This window comes from Pseudophryne corroboree, chromosome 1, assembly GCF_028390025.1.
Source record: "Pseudophryne corroboree isolate aPseCor3 chromosome 1, aPseCor3.hap2, whole genome shotgun sequence".
NCBI classification, from domain to species: Eukaryota; Metazoa; Chordata; class Amphibia; order Anura; family Myobatrachidae; genus Pseudophryne; species Pseudophryne corroboree.
Window position 1 is genome coordinate 67,434,087 of NC_086444.1, and position 20,259 is coordinate 67,454,345.

General features: G+C 46.0%; 1 protein-coding gene across 2 annotated transcripts in view; it reads right to left on the reverse strand.

The window, feature by feature from the left end:
• The window catches only part of MYO5B (myosin VB), a 413,488-nt gene that overhangs the window by 218,948 nt on the left and 174,281 nt on the right, over positions 1-20,259 (reverse strand). For both annotated transcript variants that reach the window (XM_063960368.1, XM_063960358.1), the window contains exons 5-6: positions 15,873-16,029; positions 4,272-4,415 (exon numbers count right to left, since the gene is read on the reverse strand). In XM_063960368.1, coding sequence (XP_063816438.1) covers positions 4,272-4,415; positions 15,873-16,029 — 301 coding nt within the window. The remainder of the gene's footprint in view (positions 1-4,271; positions 4,416-15,872; positions 16,030-20,259) is intronic.

A 20,259-nucleotide genomic window follows, 5' to 3' on the forward strand; every position in this document is an offset into this window, starting at 1 on the left:
ATCAGTTCACAAAGTGTAGCGTACATTCATACCCCTATTACACCGCCAGCTAGTAATACGGGTTACTGCACATGAACGCGCATAACCCGTGTTGCTGGCTGGTGTAAAAGGGCAGAGCTGGAATAGTCCGGGTCGAGTGACCCAGTATTCCAACCCGGGAAGTTTGCGGGGTTGAACACGTGTTCAACCCGCCAAACTGTGCATTGTAAACGGTAGCTGGGTCGATGCTACCCGGCTTCCTGTTTACACTCTATGTGCGGGCGGCGCATGGAGATCATGTGATCTCCAAGCTCCGCCCCCATCTCGTCACCGGCAACGTCATCAACCCGGCAATATGTCGGGTTGGTGACTCCGGTCTAAATGGGGGTTGACGCGGGTCGCAGCTGGGTAGCTCCCATGTCGGGGCTCCCGGCAGCGACCCGCTATACTTGGTATAAAATCGGTATCAGTCACATAGGGCAGCTGATGAACAAACTGAACAATTCAACAAAATAACGAAGCAGTAAGAAGTATTAAGTACGGTCGCACTAACGGTACAGTGCGACAAAAAAAAAAAAGAGAAAGGCCAGAGATACAATAAATGCATAATAATTATACAAGTTGAGTATCCCATATCCAAATATTCCGAAATACGGAATTTTTTGAGTGAGACTGAGATAGTGAAACCTTTTTGTTTTCTGATGGCTCAATGTACACAAACTTTGTTTAATACACAAAGTTATTAATAATATTGTATTAAATGACCTTCAGGCTGTGTGTATAAGGTGTATATGAAACATAAATGCATTCTATGCTTAGACTTATGTCCCATCGCCATGATATCTCATTATGGGATGCAATTATTCCAAAATAGGGAAAAATAACGGTTACTCAACCTGAAATAGGGAAAAAAAAGTAAAAATGAGAGAGAAAAAACACATAAGGAAGAAAAAAAAATGAAATAATACGTAGAAGGAAGAAGCCAGTAGGAAAAAGGAGAGAGTCGAGGGCGTGGGGGTGGGGGGGTTGTAGGTGAGAAGGGGGAGGGGTGAAGAGTAGTGCTAGGAGAAGGAAAGGGTTAAAGAGGGTACACCAGGTAAAGAGGAGGAGTAAAAGGTGTACCATGGATCCCATACCTGAAGGTAGGTGGGCTGTATCAATAATATTAATAAAATATACAGGGGGAGATGTACTAAGCCTGGAAGAGTGATAAAGTGGCGAGAGATAAAGTACCAGCCAATCAGCTCCAAACTGCCATGTTATAGGCTGCTTTTGAAATATTACAGTTAAGAGCTGATAAGTTGGTGCTTTGTCTCCACGGCTTAGTACATCTGCTCCATATTCTGATCCCCCAAACCTTACATGGGCTATCACTTTATTGGGGTAGCACAATGAGCAATGACTTACGGTAATAATAATAGTAGAGGTGGTCATGTATATAAGCCCTTATTCTCATCACTGTTTTTATACTGTACATAACGGAAAATCGATTTGTCAGAAAGAAACAGGAGAACATCTCTCCCGGATGGGAGGCGACAAGTAATGGAACATTTGTCTGTCACTGGGGAATCTGTTCCAATCTGTTCTCAGGCTGGACCCTGTCTACGTGTTTTATCACTTTGGCAGGTGAGAACAAATCCAGCTTATTTACTATCCAACTGCAAACTTTCTTCCTCTGATATCGTCACCATGCGACAGAACTGCTTTTTTTTTTTTTCTTTCCTTTTTTGAAATAAACCCCAAAATATCAGAACAGCGGTGGGAGTCCCAAGGCCAAGTATCCCTGTGGTGCCATTATGCTCCAATGTTGGAGTGAATTTGTCAGGTTACATTTTACAAGTGTAGTTGTGGTATTCCACACAATGTTGCAGTTTACTGTGTTTGCTGTCCAGTTTCTCTTCTAATGTTTTCCTGGTTCTTCTCCTACAGGTACAGTCACTGTGGACTTGTCCCAGAGGATTCCTCCCCCGGCAGCCAGGGGGCGGTGTAATGTCTTTAAACGGTTAGCTGCCAGCATCAGTCAGTGAGACCAAGCGAAGGGGAGAAACCAGCGGAGCGCGCCACAGTTATAAAACAAAGGGGCAGCTAAAAATGTGAAAAAAAATGATCTAACACTGGGGCAGATGTATTGGGATGCGGTCAATTTACCTACAATAAAAATCCCCTACAGTTAAAATACCAACAACCATTGACCGATGGTCATAAAAAACCGACAAGGTCAAAAACCCGACGTGGTCAAAATACTGACATTTAAAATACAGACAACGTCAAAATACCGACATTTAAAATGTAGACAGGTCAAAAAGTCGACATGAGTATTTCATGATTTTTTTCATTGAAACCAACTTGTTTATACTTTACCATCCCAGTGGACCTAGAGGGGGAAAATAATAGTGTGCTTCCGCAGCGAGCCATGCGAGGGGACGTGGTACACTTAGACAGTGTCCAAAGAAAACCAGAAAAAGCATGCCAGTATTTTGACATGTCAGCATTTCAAATGATGGTATTCTATGTCGGCATTTTGAACATGGCATAATGAATGTCGGTATTTTGACTGTAGGTCAATGGCTGTTGCTATTGTGTCCATCGGTAAATCATACTGATCCCGATGTATTAAGCCTGGAGAAGTGATCAAGCAGTGATAAGTGCAAAGTGATAACACACCAGCCAATCAGCTCTTAACTGTCAATTTACATATTGGAGCTGATTGGCTGGTGCGTTATTACCTTGCACTTATCACTGCTTTATCACTTCTCTAGGCTTAATACATCTGCCCCAATAAAACAATTTGGAGTCTTTGAAAGATCTGCAAACAAACTGAAGCCATCTCACATTTTCCCGTTTGTTAAATAGCAAGTTATACACCTTTTAAGTGTGCAAAAAGTAAAAAAAAAGTTGCCTTAAAGTGCTTAGCAGGACCTGGGGATTTAGGTGGACATTTACTAAGCAGTGATAAGAGTGGAGAAGTGAGCCAGTGGAGAAGTTGCCCCATCAACCAATAAGCAGCTCTGTATCATTTTATAGTATGCAAATTATAGATGTTACTTCAGTGCTGATTGGTTGCCATGGGCAACTTCTCCACTGGCTCACTTCTCCGCTCTTATCACTGCTTAGTAAATGTCCTCCTTAAGGGGGGTACTGACGGGAGAGATGTGCTGAGCAATCTTAACACAGACCGCTCAGTACACATCTCCCCCCCCCCCCACTCAGAACAGCGCGAGGGGGAAGGGGGGGAGGACGGGGGGCCGCTCACTTCACACAGCGGTAAAGTGAGCGACCCGCTAGATTGAGCCTGCAAGCAGTGTGTACATTTTTACATTCAATTGGATAATGTATATTCTTTTAAAAAGGTTACATCATTTTACTACGGTAATAATATATCACTATTCATGTCCTCAGCACATGTCACAGTGGTGATTGTTTTCCTGTGTTTCTCAAAATATAAAACTTTCTTCATTTGTCCCGGTCGGACCCCAATTTTGTTTTTTGCTATTTACTTTTTTTGAAATTACATTTTATAAGCCTAACTACACAGTATTTATCTTAATCCGACGCGGGACACATAGAAAAATCAGGAGTAAAATAGCTGTTATAGATACGGCAGGATCACAAAAAATAACATTCTGGGGTCCTCAGAATACCCCCCCACTGGGGTATTAAGGCTTAAGCATGCATTTGATAGTCCTTTTTCTTAGCTGTCCGCCTATAAATTATTATCCCCATTTCAATTATCTATTTCAGGGCAGCAATGTATGGTTGCAAGACACGGACTCAGACCATCTAAATATCACGGGATGGACAAGGGTGAAAACAGAGCTCATAGGGGGCTCACTACATCGTGTGACTGTGGTTGCCATAGCAGTCAAATGAAACTATGGAAATTCTATTATTAGCAGCTTGCAGAAGGAAACCAAGAAATATATTTATCAACAAGATTAGACTTGTAATGTAGTCTGCAACAGTCATTTGTGTTAGGGCTTTATTTATTTATTTATCGATTTATGTTAAGTAAAAAAAATAAATTAAAGAATAGAGCGGTAAAACATAAGAAAATTATCTTAAAAGTTATTTTTCCGCTGGCTTTTCATTAGTGTGGTCATAGAGATGTTCCCTCCCAGGCAGACGTAGCTCTTTTTGTACCTATAGCCCAATGCCCAAGGCGTGATATAACGGCTATTTAGGGGCCACATAAATATGAAAATAAGAAGAAAGCATTCCTGTAACAAGAAGTTGATGCAGTGGTGAAAACCTTCCACTTATTATATTTCTACTAGAAAAACCGAGACACAAACCTGAAACACAACACGTGACTTCTCCAGAAGGTAGGTTCTCATATTGGCACCGATGATGTGGTATCTTTTATCAAATCCAATCTGAATGTATTTCCCAAACCGGCTGCTGTTGTCGTTGCGGGTGGTTTTGGCATTTCCGATGGCCTAAGTGACCAAATGTCAAAGGTTAATCTGTAGTCAGTGGCCAACCCTTGTTGGTACAACACATTACACACACATATATATATATATACACACACACTGTATAAATACATACATACATACATATACACACACACACACACACACATCTCCAATAACCAACATTGGATAGTAAATGATAGACAGCATTGTACTTTTAAGTACAACTTACAAAGGTCCAGATTTATCAAGCCTTGGAGAGTGATAAATTGCATGGTGATAAACTACCAACCAACCAGCTCCTAACTTTCATTTTTCAAACACAGCCAGTAACATGGCAGTTAGAAGATTATTGGTTGGTACTTTATCACCGTGCAATTGATCACTCTCCAAAGCTTGATAAATCTGGGCAAAAGTTTTTATCATGCAGTCTATTGTTTTCACTGTCTGCAGATTATAACCAATACCCACTTCCCCACTCCTCAGGGAGGCAGAGTCTTGTAAGTTCCATAGCTGCTGTCTGCATTCAGTACAACTGTGACTCAGAGGTGCCCTCCAGATCTCAGTGCCCTGGGCAGCTGCCTAACTGTAGAGCCGGTCCCGCTCTTACGTGTCAAAACAGCTTCACGAGACTGCACTGATAAATCTGAGATGCAACACATATGTCTGTGTGACTGAGTCTGTATACGAAACACAATGGACGTCGGCGTGAAAAAAAGCTGCGGCTGCTCTCCGTATGCAGTCTCAGACTCGGTCACACACAGATATACAAGAGACGCACATTCAATAAGTCAGTGCAGACTAGTGGAGCCATTCTGCCATATCGCACATTCAAGCAAAAAAAAAATGCAAAACAAATATTCTTGCCACAAGCAGAATGGAACGGGGACAGACGGGGTTGTAGAAATGTATATGTATATTATATGTATATATATTTATTTATATATATATATATATATATATATATATATATAGACACTTCTTTCTACTGTACAGTGAGAGGAACATTACCACTTCTCACTTCATTACTGTTATCAAAGATTAATTGTTGAGAAAATTGAGATAGTGAAAACTCTATTTCATTGTGTCGTTGATCCTATCTACTCAGGAGTCCCCACTATACATTTATATTATACAGCTAATCTGCAGGACTAGACAAGCCGAGACTGAGTTGCGTCCCTCTGGTAGCCAAAGGCAAACCAGTAAAAAAGAGAAAAAACATGCCATTCCAGTCCACACACGACATCCTTTTTACCAGACGGGGCCCAGTAACAGGAGAGCCTGCACTTCCCACCTCTCATATCACACTGGCAGACAGAGTCATGCTAATCCCTATAAAGCCACCATTATTTGTGTACAGCGTCTTATGCATGGCTTCAGGTCAGGTGATGGGGCCAGAATTGGAGCTTACAGCGTTTACACAGACAAATTGCTTTCATTTACTGTATATATTAAATAATAAGAATTTACTCACCGGTAATTCTATTTCTCGTAGTCCGTAGTGGATGCTGGGGACTCCGTAAGGACCATGGGGAATAGCGGCTCCGCAGGAGACTGGGCACAAATAGAAAGCTTTAGGACTACCTGGTGTGCACTGGCTCCTCCCCCTATGACCCTCCTCCAAGCCTCAGTTAAGATACTGTGCCCGGAAGAGCTGACACAATAAGGAAGGATTTTGAATCCCGGGTAAGACTCATACCAGCCACACCAACCACACCTTACAACTTGTGATATGAAACCCAGTTAACAGCATGATAACAGAGGAGCCTCTGAATAGATGGCTCACAACAATAACCCGATTAGTTAACAATAACTAAGTACAAGTATTGCAGACAATCCGCACTTGGGATGGGCGCCCAGCATCCACTACGGACTACGAGAAATAGAATTACCGGTGAGTAAATTCTTATTTTCTCTGACGTCCTAGTGGATGCTGGGGACTCCGTAAGGACCATGGGGATTATACCAAAGCTCCCAAACGGGCGGGAGAGTGCGGATGACTCTGCAGCACCGAATGAGAAAACTCAAGGTCCTCCTCAGCCAGGGTGTCAAATCTGTAAAATTTTACAAAGGTATTTGACCCTGACCAAGTCGCAGCTCGGCAAAGTTGTAAAGCCGAGACCCCTCGGGCAGCCGCCCAAGATGAGCCAACCTTCCTTGTGGAGTGGGCTTTTACAGATTTTGGACGTGGCAGTCCTGCCACAGAATGCGCAAGCTGAATTGTACTACAAATCCAGCGAGCAATAGTCTGCTTAGAAGCAGGAGCAGCCAGCTTGTTGGGTGCGTACAGGATAAATAGCGAGTCAGATTTTCTGACTCCAGCCGTCCTGGAAACATATATTTTCAGGGCCCTGACAACGTCCAGCAACTTGGAGTCCTCCAAGTCTTTCGTAGCCGCAGGCACCACAATAGGTTGGTTCAGGTGAAACGCTGAAACCACCTTAGGGAGAAACTGAGGACGAGTCCTCAATTCTGCCCTGTCCGCATGAAAAATCAGATAAGGGCTTTTACAGGATAAAGCCGCCAATTCTGACACGCGCCTGGCCGAAGCCAGGGCCAACAGCATGACCACTTTCCACGTGAGATATTTTAAATCCACAGAATTAAGTGGTTCAAACCAATGTGATTTGAGGAACCCCAAAACTACATTGAGATCCCAAGGTGCCACTGGAGGCACAAAAGGAGGCTGTATATGCAGCACTCCCTTGACAAACGTCTGAACTTCAGGAACTGAAGCCAGTTCTTTCTGGAAGAAAATCGACAGGGCCGAAATCTGAACCTTAATGGATCCCAATTTGAGGCCCATAGACACTCCTGTTTGCAGGAAATGCAAGAATCGACCATGTTGAAATTCTTCCGTCGGGGCCTTCCTGGCCTCGCACCACGCAACATATTTTCGCCAAATGCGGTGATAATGCTTTGCGGTTACATCCTTCCTGGCTTTTATCAAGGTAGGGATGACTTCCTCCGGAATGCCTTTTTCCTTCAGGATCCGGCGTTCAACCGCCATGCCGTCAAACGCAGCCGCGGTAAGTCTTGGAACAAACAGGGTCCCTGCTGGAGCAGGTCCCGTCTTAGAGGTAGGAGCCACGGGTCCTCTGTGAGCATCTCTTGAAGTTCCGGGTACCAAGTTCTTCTTGGCCAATCCGGAGCCACGAGTATAGTTCTTACTCCTCTCCGTCTTATAATTCTCAGTACCTTGGGTATGAGAGGCAGAGGAGGGAACACATAAACCGACTGGTACACCCACGGCGTCACCAGAGCGTCCACAGCTATCGCCTGAGGGTCCCTTGACCTGGCGCAATCTCTTTTTAGTTTTTTGTTGAGGCGGGACACCATCATGTCCACCTTTGGTTGTTCCCAACGGTTTACAATCATGTGGAAGACTTCTGGGTGAAGTCCCCACTCTCCCGGGTGGAGGTCGTGTCTGCTGAGGAAGTCTGCTTCCCAGTTGTCCACTCCCGGAATAAACACTGCCGACAGTGCTATCACACGATTTTCCGCCCATCGGAGAATCCTTGCAGCTTCTGCCATCGCCCTCCTGCTTCTTGTGCTGCCCTGTCTGTTTACGTGGGCGACCGCCGTGATGTTGTCCGACTGGATCAGCACCGGCTGGTCCTGAAGCAGAGGTCTCGCTTGGCTTAGGGCATTGTAAATGGCCCTTAGCTCCAGGATATTTATGTGAAGTGAAGTCTCCAGGTTTGACCACAGTCCCTGGAAATTTCTTCCCTGTGTGACTGCTCCCCAGCCTCGAAGGCTGGCATCCGTGGTCACCAGGACCCAGTCCTGAATGCCGAAACTGCGGCCCTCTAAGAGATGAGCACTCGGCAGCCACCACAAGAGAGACACCCTTGTCCGTGGCGACAGGGTTATCCGCTGATGCATCTGAAGATGCGATCCGGACCATTTGTCCAGCAGGTCCCACTGGAAAGTTCTTGCGTGGAATCTGCCGAATGGAATTGCTTCGTAAGAAGCCATCATTTTCCCCAGGACCCTTGTGCATTGAAGCACCGATACTTGACCTGGTTTTAGGAGGTTTCTGACAAGATCGGATAACTCCCTGGCTTTCTCCTCTGGAAGAAATACCTTTTTCTGGTCTGTGTCCAGAATCATCCCTAGGAACAGAAGACGTGTCGTCGGGATCAGCTGTGATTTTGGAAAATTGAGAATCCAACCGTGCTGTCGTAACACTTCTTGAGATAGTGCTACCCCGACTACCAACTGTTCCTTGGATCTCGTCCTTATCAGGAGATCGTCCAAGTAAGGGATAATTAAAACTCCCTTTCTTCGAAGGAGTATCATCATTTCGGCCATTACCTTGGTAAAGACCCGCGGTGCCGTGGATAACCCAAACGGCAGCGTCTGGAACTGATAGTGGCAGTCCTGTACCACAAACCTGAGGTACCCTTGGTGAGAAGGGTAAATGGGGACATGTAGGTAAGCATCCTTGATGTCCAGCGACACCATATAATCCCCTTCCTCCAGGCTCGAGATAACCGCTCTCAGTGATTCCATCTTGAATTTGAACTTCTTTATGTAAGTGTTCAATGACTTCAGATTTAAAATGGGTCTCACCGAACCGTCCGGTTTCGGTACCACAAACATCGTGGAATAATACCCCTTTCCTTGTTATCACCTGCTGGGAATACAGCTTGTGAATAGCCTCTAACACCGCCTCCCTGTCGGAGGGAGTTGTCGGTAAGGCAGATTTTAGGAAACGGCGGGGGGGAGACGTCTCGAATTCCAACTTGTACCCCTGAGATACTACCTGAAGGATCCAGGGATCCACCTGTGAGCGAGCCCACTGTGTGCTGAAATTCTTGAGACGGGCCCCCACCGTACCTGAGTCCGCTTGTAGAGCCCCAGCGTCATGCTAAGGACTTGGCGGAAGCGGGGGAGGACTTCTGTTCCTGAGAACTGGCTGTTTGCTGCAGCTTTTTTCCTCTACCTTTGCCACGTGGCAGAAAGGAGGAGCCTTTCGCTCGCTTGCCCTTATGGGGCCGAAAGGACTGTGTATGATAATACGGCGTCTTCTTGTGCTGTGAGGTAACCTGGGGTAAAAACGTGGATTTCCCAGCAGTTGCCGTGGAAACCAGGTCCGACAGACCTACCCCAAATAACTCCTCCCCTTTATAAGGCAATACTTCCATATGCCTTTTTGAATCGGCATCACCTGACCACTGCCGAGTCCATAACCCTCTCCTGGCGGAAATGGACATAGCACTTACTCTTGATGCCAGCCGGCAAATATCCCTCTGTGCATCACGCATGTATAAAAAAGCATCCTTTAAATGCTCTAAAGTCAGTAATATACTGTCCCTATCCAGGCTATCAATATTTTCTGTCAGGGAATCTGACCACGCCACCCCAGCACTGCACATCCAGGCTGAGGCGATCGCTGGTCGCAGTATAACACCAGTGTGTGTGTATATACACTTTAGGATAGTCTCCTGCTTTCTGTCAGCAGGTTCCTTAAGGGCGGCCGTATCCGGAGACGGTAGTGCCACCTGTTTGGACAAGCGTGTGAGCGCCTTATCCACCCTAGGGGGTGTTTCCCAACGTGCCCTATCCTCTGGCGGGAATGGGTACGCTGCCAATAACCTCTTAGGAATTATCAGTTTTTTATCGGGAGAAATCCACGCTTCATCACACACTTCATTTAACTCCTCCGATGCAGGAAAAACTACAGGTATTTTTTTCTCACCAAACATAATACCCTTTTTTGTGGTACCTGTGGTATTATCAGAAATGTGTAAAACATTTTTCATTGCCTCAATCATGTAACGTGTGGTCCTACTGGAAGTTACATTTGTCTCCTCGTCGTCGACACTGGAGTCGGTATCCGTGTCAACGTCTGTATCTGCCATCTGAGGTAGCGGGCGTTTTAGAGCCCCTGATGGCCTCTGAGACGCCTGGACAGGCACAAGTTGAGAAGCCGGCTGTCCCATGTCGTCAAACTTCTTATGTAAAGAGTTGACACTTTCACGTAATTCCTTCCATAAGCCCATCCACTCAGGTGTCGACCCCGCAGGTGGTGACAACACATCTACAGGCAATTGCTCCGCCTCCACATCATTTTCCTCTTCATACATGTCGACACAGCCGTACCGACACACAGCACACACACCGGGAATGCTCTGATAGAGGACAGGACCCCACCTAGCCCTTTGGAGAGACAGAGGGAGAGTATGCCAGCACACACCAGAGCGCTATATATATACAGGGATATCACTATATAGAGTGTTTTCCCCTATAGCTGCTGTTATAATTAATACTGCGCCTAAATAGTGCCCCCCCCCCTCTCTTTTTTACCCTTTTCTGTAGTGCAGGACTGCAGGGGAGAGTCAGGGAGACGTTCTTCCAGCGGAGCTGTGAGGGAAAATGGCGCCAGTGTGCTGAGGGAGATAGCTCCGCCCCCTTCTCGGCGGACTTTTCTCCCGCTTTTATGGAAAATCTGGCAGGGGTTAATGTACACCCATATAGCCCTGGGGACTATATGTGATGTATTTTTGCCAGCCAAGGTGTTAATATTGCTGCTCAGGGCGCCCCCCCCCCCCCCAGCGCCCTGCACCCGTCAGTGACCGCAGTGTGAGGTGTGCATGAGGAGCAATGGCGCACAGCTGCAGTGCTGTGCGCTACCTTGATGAAGACTGATGTCTTCTGCCGCCGATTTTCTGGACCACTTCTTCCTTCAGGCTCTGTAAGGGGGCCGGCGGCGCGGCTCTGGGACCAGACTCCGAGGCTGGGCCTGTGTTCGATCCCTCTGGAGCTAATGGTGTCCAGTAGCCTAAGAAGCCCAAGCTGGCTGCAAGCAGGCAGGTTCGCTTCTTCTCCCCTTAGTCCCTCGTAGCAGTGAGCCTGTTGCCAGCAGGTCTCACTGAAAATAAAAAACCTAAACTAACTTTCTTTCTAAGAAGCTCAGGAGAGCCCCCTAGTTTGCACCCAGCTCGGTCGGGCACAAAAATCTAACTGAGGCTTGGAGGAGGGTCATAGGGGGAGGAGCCAGTGCACACCAGGTAGTCCTAAAGCTTTCTATTTGTGCCCAGTCTCCTGCGGAGCCGCTATTCCCCATGGTCCTTACGGAGTCCCCAGCATCCACTAGGACGTCAGAGAAATATACTCGTATAGTGAGCTGTTTTATTGCAGGTGTGGATCATTAGATCGACAGTGTCTAGGTCGACAATGATTAGGTCAACCACTATAGGTCGACAGTCAGTAGGTCGACAGGGTTTCTAGGTCAACGTGTGCTAGGTCGACAGGTCAAAAGGTCGACATGAGTTTTTTTGGGGGGGGTTTGGGTGTCGTTTTCATCGTACAGTGACGGGGGAACACCAATTAGTGCACCGTGTCCCCTCGCATAGCTCGCTTCGCTCGGCACAGGATACCGTTCCAATCGTAGTCCACGTGGACCATTAAGTTTGAAAAAGTTCAAAAAAAGAAAAAAATGTGAAAAACTCATGTCGACTTTTTGACCTGTCGACTTAGCACATATCGACCTAGAAACCCTGTCGACCTTCCAACCCTGTCACCCTATAGTGGTCGACCTTATATCTCTGTACCTGCTGCCAGAAAGGGTAATTTTTTTTTTTTAGAAAGTTCAATTTCTTATTAATTGCAAGCAATATAATAAATGTAAATAATATAGGCTCAGTGTAAGTACCCTGTAAAATAACAGTGGATAGAGACGGAGGATGTCCGAGCATCTGGCTAGGGGCGTAGCAAGGAGAGGCTAAGAATCTGTAGTTTAGTAAATGCGCAAATGTATTATTGGGGACTGCAGAGTAAGGTAGAAATATAAAGGCAAATGTAATCCAATATGCTTCCTAAACCGTGTCCAAACTTTGTCACTTTCTGGTATACTTTTTAATTGCTGTGTTATTGCAAAACTTTATACAAAACTACTACTTTCCAATTCCATAGATTATGGGGTATATGCAATTGCCGGCGAATCGCAGCAATTTTTCGCCCGTTTTTTAATTAGACCAACGAATTCCGGCAAGTGGGTGCCGAAATTCACCATATTCAATAAAAAACGGATTAGACTGTCCCGCTGTCGGAAAAAGGGCCGATTTGACGGATTTTGATCCGATTTTTAAAAAACGGGAAAAAACTGTAAAAAACCAGTCAAAAAAATGCGTGGGTCCCCCCTCCAAAGCATAACCAGCCTAGGGCTCTTAGAGCCGGTCCTGGTTCTAAAAATCCGGGGGAATAACTGACAGGGGATACCCCATATTTTTAAAACCAGCACCGGGCTCTGCGCCTGGTGCAAAAAATACGAGGGACAAAAAGAGTAGGGGTCCCCCATATTTTTTACACCAGCATCGGGCTCCACTAGCTGGACAGATAATGCCACAGCCGGGGGTCACTTTTATACAGCGCCCTGCGGCCGTGACATTAAATATCCAACTAGTCACCCCTGGCCAGGGTACCCTGGGGGAGTGGGGACCCCTTCAATCAAGGGGTCATCCCCCCCCCAGCCACCCAAGGGCCAGGGGTGAAGCCCGAGGCTGTCCCCCCCCCTATCCTGGGAGAAAAATGAAAGAATATTGTTTTTTCCAGTAGTACTACAAGTCCCAGCAAGCCTCCCCGCAAGCTGGTACTTGGAGAACCACAAGTACCAGCATGCGGGAGAAAAACAGGCCCGCTGGTACCTGTAGTTCTACTGGGAAAAAAATACCCAAATAAAAACAGGAGACACACCGTGAAAGTAAAACTTTATTTCACACCTGCCGACACACACATACTTACCTATGTTGACCCGCCGACTGCCACGCCCCCCCTCGTCACTGCAGCGGTGGTGTTTGGACCTGCACACTGTCTTTATACAATGACAGACCGCATGGGAATCTGTTCTGGAATCTGCTGGTTAGCTTGCTAGGCTCTGCATTAGAACATTGCACTAAACACTCCAACACCAATGACTGACAGCATAGGCGTCGGAAAGGGGGAAGGGGGGTTTGCCAATGGGGCAGCATGTCCCCCCCCACCCCCTCCCCAAACATGTCAGAGGCTGGGGAGCGCTTACCCCCCCCAGATCACCGTGGAGACTGTTACTTTACAACTCCGGCGCAGCAGCGTGCTGCCCCGTGTATCATCCAAACGGATCTTCACAGAGGCATTACTGGGAGGAGGCGGGGATGCCTCAGCAGACTCTGCAGGGCCACGCCTCTTCCCAGTAATGCATCTGAGAGCCGGCTAGGATAGGAGGACAGGGGACAGCATGCTGTGGAGCCGGAGTTTTGAATTAGATTCTCTGTGGTGATCTGGGAAGTGTGTGTGTGTGTGTGGGGGGGGGGGGGGGGGGGTAAGTGCTCACAGCGTGAGGGTGGATAATCGAGGGGGGGGGGAGGGGGGGTAGCGTCAAGCTTTATTTTTATATATGCCCCCACCATGTTCTGCTGCCCCGGACTGACAGGTATCTACCTGCATATGACATATATTCCACTAGTACTATGTGGCAGAGATGCCATTTATGTTTTTGCTGGTGGGTGCATTGGGAAAGCCACCAGCTTCTTCACTTCCCCCGGCGGCTCATCACAGTACAGGGGCATGCGGGCGTGTACACGGCTGCCGCAGTGCCGCTAATGTGTCACACCACGGCCGCACACCCAAGAGACCAGGAGGCAAATGTGCGACTGTGAGGTGGAACTGGAGCAGAGAGAAAAAAACAGTGGCGGGAAGTGGCAGTGACTATTTACCAGGCAGGTGGCTGCATATCGTCCGGTGGGTGCTCAGGCCCGGGAGCACCCACGGAATCGGCGTCTATGCTATGTGGCGAATGCAACTGCCTACTTCAGATACACTATGGACAGTGATTATTAAAGTTGAGACTAAAACCTTCTATATCAGACAATTTAAACATCTATAGCGATTTCACTGCCCGTACTAGTGACAATAGTCCCGTTAATTTGCTATACAAAGGAACATTTTTGAATTGCGTGTTTATACATTTATGAATGTATATTAAATTGTTTTGTTTTTAAACAACTTTTTATATGCTTGATTAATAATTCTATGTTCCCCCACTGATGAGTTCTGTCCATCTGCATTATAATACCCTCCAGATGCACCTTTTTGCCAGGTACAGTACATTTTTTTTATGGTCTGTACCGATTTTTGACTCTCCAAATTCCCACTGAAAGTATAGGAAAGGGGGCATACCCGTGGTTACGCCCCCTTTTCAATTTTGTACCGATTTTTGTGTGTAAAATGTTGGAGGGTATGCATTATTTATATTTCATTTATCTGGTATTCAGAAGTACTTACTGGGCAGCAGCATTTACATACAGTACCTTCAGGTGCGATCATTTTAATCAGAGTGTACCCGCTGAGTTTTCTTTTTCTCTATATTTAGATAGTTGAAAAGTGCTTCTCCGCCTTTTCATTTCTCCTTTCTGATCCTCAGCCCCAATAGATTTTAAGGTGACTTAATGCCTAATTTATTGAGCAGTGTTTTTTCTCCCCCAAAATCAATGTTTTCCACGATTTACAAACCAGTTATTTTATTACTGGAAAATATGGCATCTCGGGTTTGTAATGATGCATCTTTCAACAGTTCTGCAATAGGGTTTTGTCATTAATAAAATCACCAGTCTGTAAATCCCAGATAAAAACAAAAAATCTCTGAAATTCAGATTTTCAAAAACGGTTACTTGAAAAATTGCCGTTCTGGATCTTTTTAGGGTTTCCTACATAGAAATAATAATATAGGAGTATATCAGCATATATCATTGTCAATCTGCAGATCTCTAACAAGTTTAGTAGAAGGCTAATTATTCATTTAAAAAGCTTCTTCTCTGCAAAAGACGAGTTATGTACGTTAAGGCTGATTTGACCGGTCACTGTTTGCTGGTCCAAACTACAAATAAGACGCAATCTCATAAAATGCTTTCACCCTCGAGTGCTATTGATGGCCTGCACTAGGGAGGCCAATCTCGGGATTGGTGAGATTTCGGGATTTAGGCCCAAAAACGTCCGGGATTCAATCCCGGGATTGGAAGCTCCAATCCTGGGGATTTCGGGATCAGACGGCCCTTTGATTTTGTAATGCTGGGCAGCGTTGAGTGTCCTCAGCAGGCTCAGCCGCCACCTGGCTCCGTCTGCGCAGCATGACGTGAAGTCATAGGTCAAGTGTACCACTATCCGCCCGCCGGTGCTAGATGGTATCTTATAAGAACGGAGCGGTACAGGGGGGCGGCCACACAGGAAAAAATCCAATTCCGGGTATCCCGGGATTGGCCACTTTTCAATCCCAATACCCAGGACTGAAAAAATGGCTTGGTATTTCCCACCCTCCGTAAATCTGGCTGGGGTGCCATCCTTCATACGCAACGCATATTGATGGCTTGCACCCTAAACCTGGCTGAAGTGCCAACCTTCATACACAACGCATATTGATGGCTTACACCCTAAACCTGGCTGGGGTGCCAACCTTCATACGCAACACACATTGATGAAACATGTGTACCTAGGTTTCCTTACCTCCATAATTGGACTGGATGCCAGGACCTTCTCTTCCACGTTCGTTTCACTGGCAGAACCCCCGACGGTGGCAAAGAATCTCATGGCATATTTGGCAGACACCGTTTTCCCTGCCCCGGACTCTCCACTTACAATGATAGACTGGTTCTTCTCATCCCTGAAAGACGAACACCAATAAGTTTCATATTCTCACATAAGACCCATGCTATAAAACCAAGAGCAACTAGTCCTGCAAATAGGAAGCACAATAGTGCAATGTAAAAGAAAAACAAAGGCATTAAACCACAATACAAATCTGAACGAAACGTTATCACCTAAATATTTATTATTCCTATTCAGCAAGAGCTAGAACTCACTATCTGATGGTGGAGCGTTTTATATGACAAGCAGGAGAGATAGGATCACACGTTCCCCCACCAACTAGTCCCAGATTTCGGAGCTATGCCTATGGAAATATTTGTTCTTGACAAAGTCTCTGATTTTAAATATTGGCCAATTTCCCAGTAGCATTTTCCTCATCTCTGCATAGTAATTTTTCTTATCCTCCACGATGCATAAAACTTATCCAGTGGATGTTCTGTATCAGCAGAAGCCTGTGGCAGGGTCCTAAAGCCCTGCGGGTAGGGATTTAATTACAAGGCAGCCAGGTAAGTAGCAAATGTAAAAGCCTCTTCACTTCTGGGGAGTCATCCGGAGCCTCTGTCATTTTTGGTAATACTTTTCTTTCCTTTAGCAACCAGCCATTCAGTAGACTGTTATTGTTTGCCTCTGTTACATAAGGTGATAGGAGTTTTACAATATACCATTTATGGGTGTGGAGTAGTTGCAGTGATTCCAACATCAAAGTGGCGTGTGGTCAGACTGAAGTTTCCAGAGAACCAGGAAATAGGTAAAGATACCTGCCTCCTCCTGACTATCCATAGCATTCCCCAGTCCTCCCCACAATTACTGAAAACATTTCTGAGGTTAGAGTGCCTCTCTAAGGATGATGGGGGTCATTCCGAGATGATCGCTCGCTAGCTGTTTTTAGCAGCCGTGCAAACGCATTGCCGCCGCACACTGGAGAGTGTATTTTCGCTCTGCAGAAGTGCGAACGCTTGTGCAGCAGAGCGCCTGCAAACTCTTTTTGTGCAAAACGAGACCAGCCCTGTAGTTAATCTTCGTGTGCGTTGATTCTAACGATGGAGGGACAGCTTTTGACGTCATACATCCGCCCAGTGAACACCCAGCCACGCCTGCGTTTTTTCTGCCACGCCTGCGTTTTTCTAAGCACTCCCTGAAAACAGTCAGTTGCCACCCAGAAATGCCCACTTCCTGTCAATCTGCCTGCGTTCGGCCCTGCGACAGGAACGTTCGTTAGTCTCTGTGCAAACCCACGATGCTCATTGTACCTGTATGATGCGCCTGCGCATTGCGGTGCATACGCATGCGCAGAAATGACGATTATTTTTTTTGCCTGATCGCTGCGCTGCGAACAACGGCAGCTAGCGATCAACTCGGAATGACCCCCGATGTGCACTATAACTCTTAGCATGGAAAGGCTACACAAATACTTCTACAAGCCAAGCAACAAGCATCGGGCAGTGCAAGTGATTGAGGATGGAAAAACAATGTGCGAGGAGGCTTCCAGCTTAAAGCCGCACTGATCCCTGCATGTGCCATATATATATATATATATATATATATATATATATATATATATATATAATATATATATATATATATATATACACACACATACACACGATTTTCGCGGTACAGTCACTTTTTGGGAGGACTGTCTCGCTGTCCCACTCACGGGCTGCAGCGTCCCGCAGTGGGGGAAGGTGGGGGGGGGGAGTTGGAAGGCTCCTATCGCTGTGCTATTCAGTGGAGACAGAGGAAGAGGGGGCATGCCAGCAGCTCACAGAGCACTGTGTATGCCCCCTCAGTGACTAAACCGGGGCGTGGCTCGCAACCGCGGCCCATCCACAAAGCCACACACCCTTTTCTGTAGGCCACATCCCCTTTTCGGGCACGGCCACGCAAAGATGTCCCTCTTTCAGGTAATTTAATGTTGGGAGATATGTATAAATATATATACTTGCATTAGCATAAGGCAATAAATCTGGCTTCCCAGCAAATACGGCCACTTTGCGTCTGACTTGGAATAAGCCTCTATATTTGTAAGGGTATGGGTCATTGGGTCGACACTCATTAGGTCGACCACTGAAGGTCGACATTGCCCTTAGGTCGACATGGCCGTTAGGTCGACATGTCAAAAGGTCAACATGAGTTTTTTCCTGTTTTGGTGTCGTTTACTCCGTAAAAAGTGACAGGGAACCTAAATCAGTGCACCGTGTCCCCTCGCGTGGCTTGCTTCATTCCAATTGTAGTCCACGTGGATCGTTAAGTATGAAAAAATCCAAAACATTTTATTTAAACCTTTTGACCTGTCGACCTAGTACCTAACGGCCAAGGCGACCTAAGGGCAATGTCGACCTTCAGTGGTCGACCTAATAAGTGTCAACCTAAATTGTAATTGCATTTTGCAGAATATATAACCTATAAATAGAGCTGGGATAATCACAGAGGATGTATTATAATAATAATAATAATAATAATTTTATTTATATAGCGCTCTTTCTCCAATAGGACTCAAGGCGCTTAACAGATACACAGCATAATATAGTACAGAAAAATAATGAAGTACATTTTTCATAAAATACAGAAGCATGAAGATACTAAAAGAGACACTATGGAAATGCTTGAGTAAACAGGAAAGTCTTGAGTCTACTTTTGAAGGATTCTATAGTTGGGGCCTCTCGCACTGTGCTGGGAAGTGAGTTCCATAGAGTCGGAGCCGCATGACTAAAAGCTCGACCCCCAGATGAATTACGGTAGATTCTAGGTACTGCTAAAAGTCCTTCATCTACAGATCGCAGTAATCGAGTGGGGCAGTATGGGATCAGAAGCTGTTTCAGGTACCTTGGGCCTTGGTCATGTAATGCTTTGAAACTCAGTAAGCCAATCTTGAAGAGGATTCGCCATCTTACAGGCAGCCAGTGAAGGGAGTAGAGGATGGGTGTTATGTGGCTGGAACGGGGCTGGTTGGTTAACAGCCTGGCAGCTGTGTTTTGCACCAGCTGTAAGCGTTGCAATTCTTTTGCTGGTAGACCAAGGTAGAGGGCATTACAGTAGTCTAATCGAGATGATACAAATGCATGTATGACTTTTGGCATATCATCTGAGGGAATTAGGTGCTTGATTCTGGCTATGTTCCTCAGGTGAAAGAATGAGGATTTGATTGTGGCTGATATCTGATGTTTAAGTGTCAAGCCATCATCCAGGACAACGCCAAGATTCCGCACATGATCACTGGTCTGTAATTCTGAATCCCCGAGTGTAAGTCCAGTTGGTTGGCTATGCTGCAGTATTCTGCTGTGTGGCGTGGTTGGGGTACAAGGGGGGACATTTGGCCAATTCCAGTAACAAAGGTGAAAGTTTGCGGTTTAATACATATAAATGATACACAGAACATTTTTCTAACACAATAGAAGATTAGTGAAAAAATATCTGGCGCTGTGAGCCAAAGTGTTCCATGTTCTCATAATCGCTGAGGAATAATGGAATGAAATCTGGGATTAGTACATTTTTGCAAGAAGAATTGATGGGTTATTATAAACACTGCGATACTGAAGTATCATGCGTTTACATGTGTAAGTGGTTCCTACTGGACTATTTGCAGCCGGCGATCGCTTCATTCATTTCTTTAGGTGATCGCCGGCTGCAATTGGTCGCAGCCTGCGATGCCATGCAGCAATCCGTGTTGCAGCACAGATGAGCATGGTTCTGTACTTCTGAAAATTTGATGAGTTTTTATCAGAGATGTGCAGATAGGATAGGCAGGGGGGGCACTGCCTCCCGTCATAAAGGGGGTACACATGGAGAGAGCCGTGCTTAAATAACTAGATTACTTAGAAATTAAGCACGGTTCTCTCCGTGTCTATGCCCATAGCGATAACGATGAGTGGCCCCGCACGTCCCTAGCGCCGACTCTAGATTTCTAGTTAGATCACTCATATCACCGCTGGGTGAAATGAACGCCCCCTCCCACCCTTATATAGCACACACTGCGCTGTGTGCTGAGCGGGGGGGGGGAGATGTGTGCTGAGTACTCTGAAGAAGGAAGTAAATTTCCGAAACGTCGGTACTGTTCTTGCGGTTGTGCAGGGTGATTCTTTATGAGAAGTCCTCTGAGTGCCGCCTCTCACAGCAGCACATTGTTTAATCCTTTTGGATGGCATCGGGGCTGTGTGCATTATTTATATAGAATGCTGGGCTTGCATAACATTTGTGTGTATGTATGTGTGTGTGTGTATATACATATACACACACACATATATAC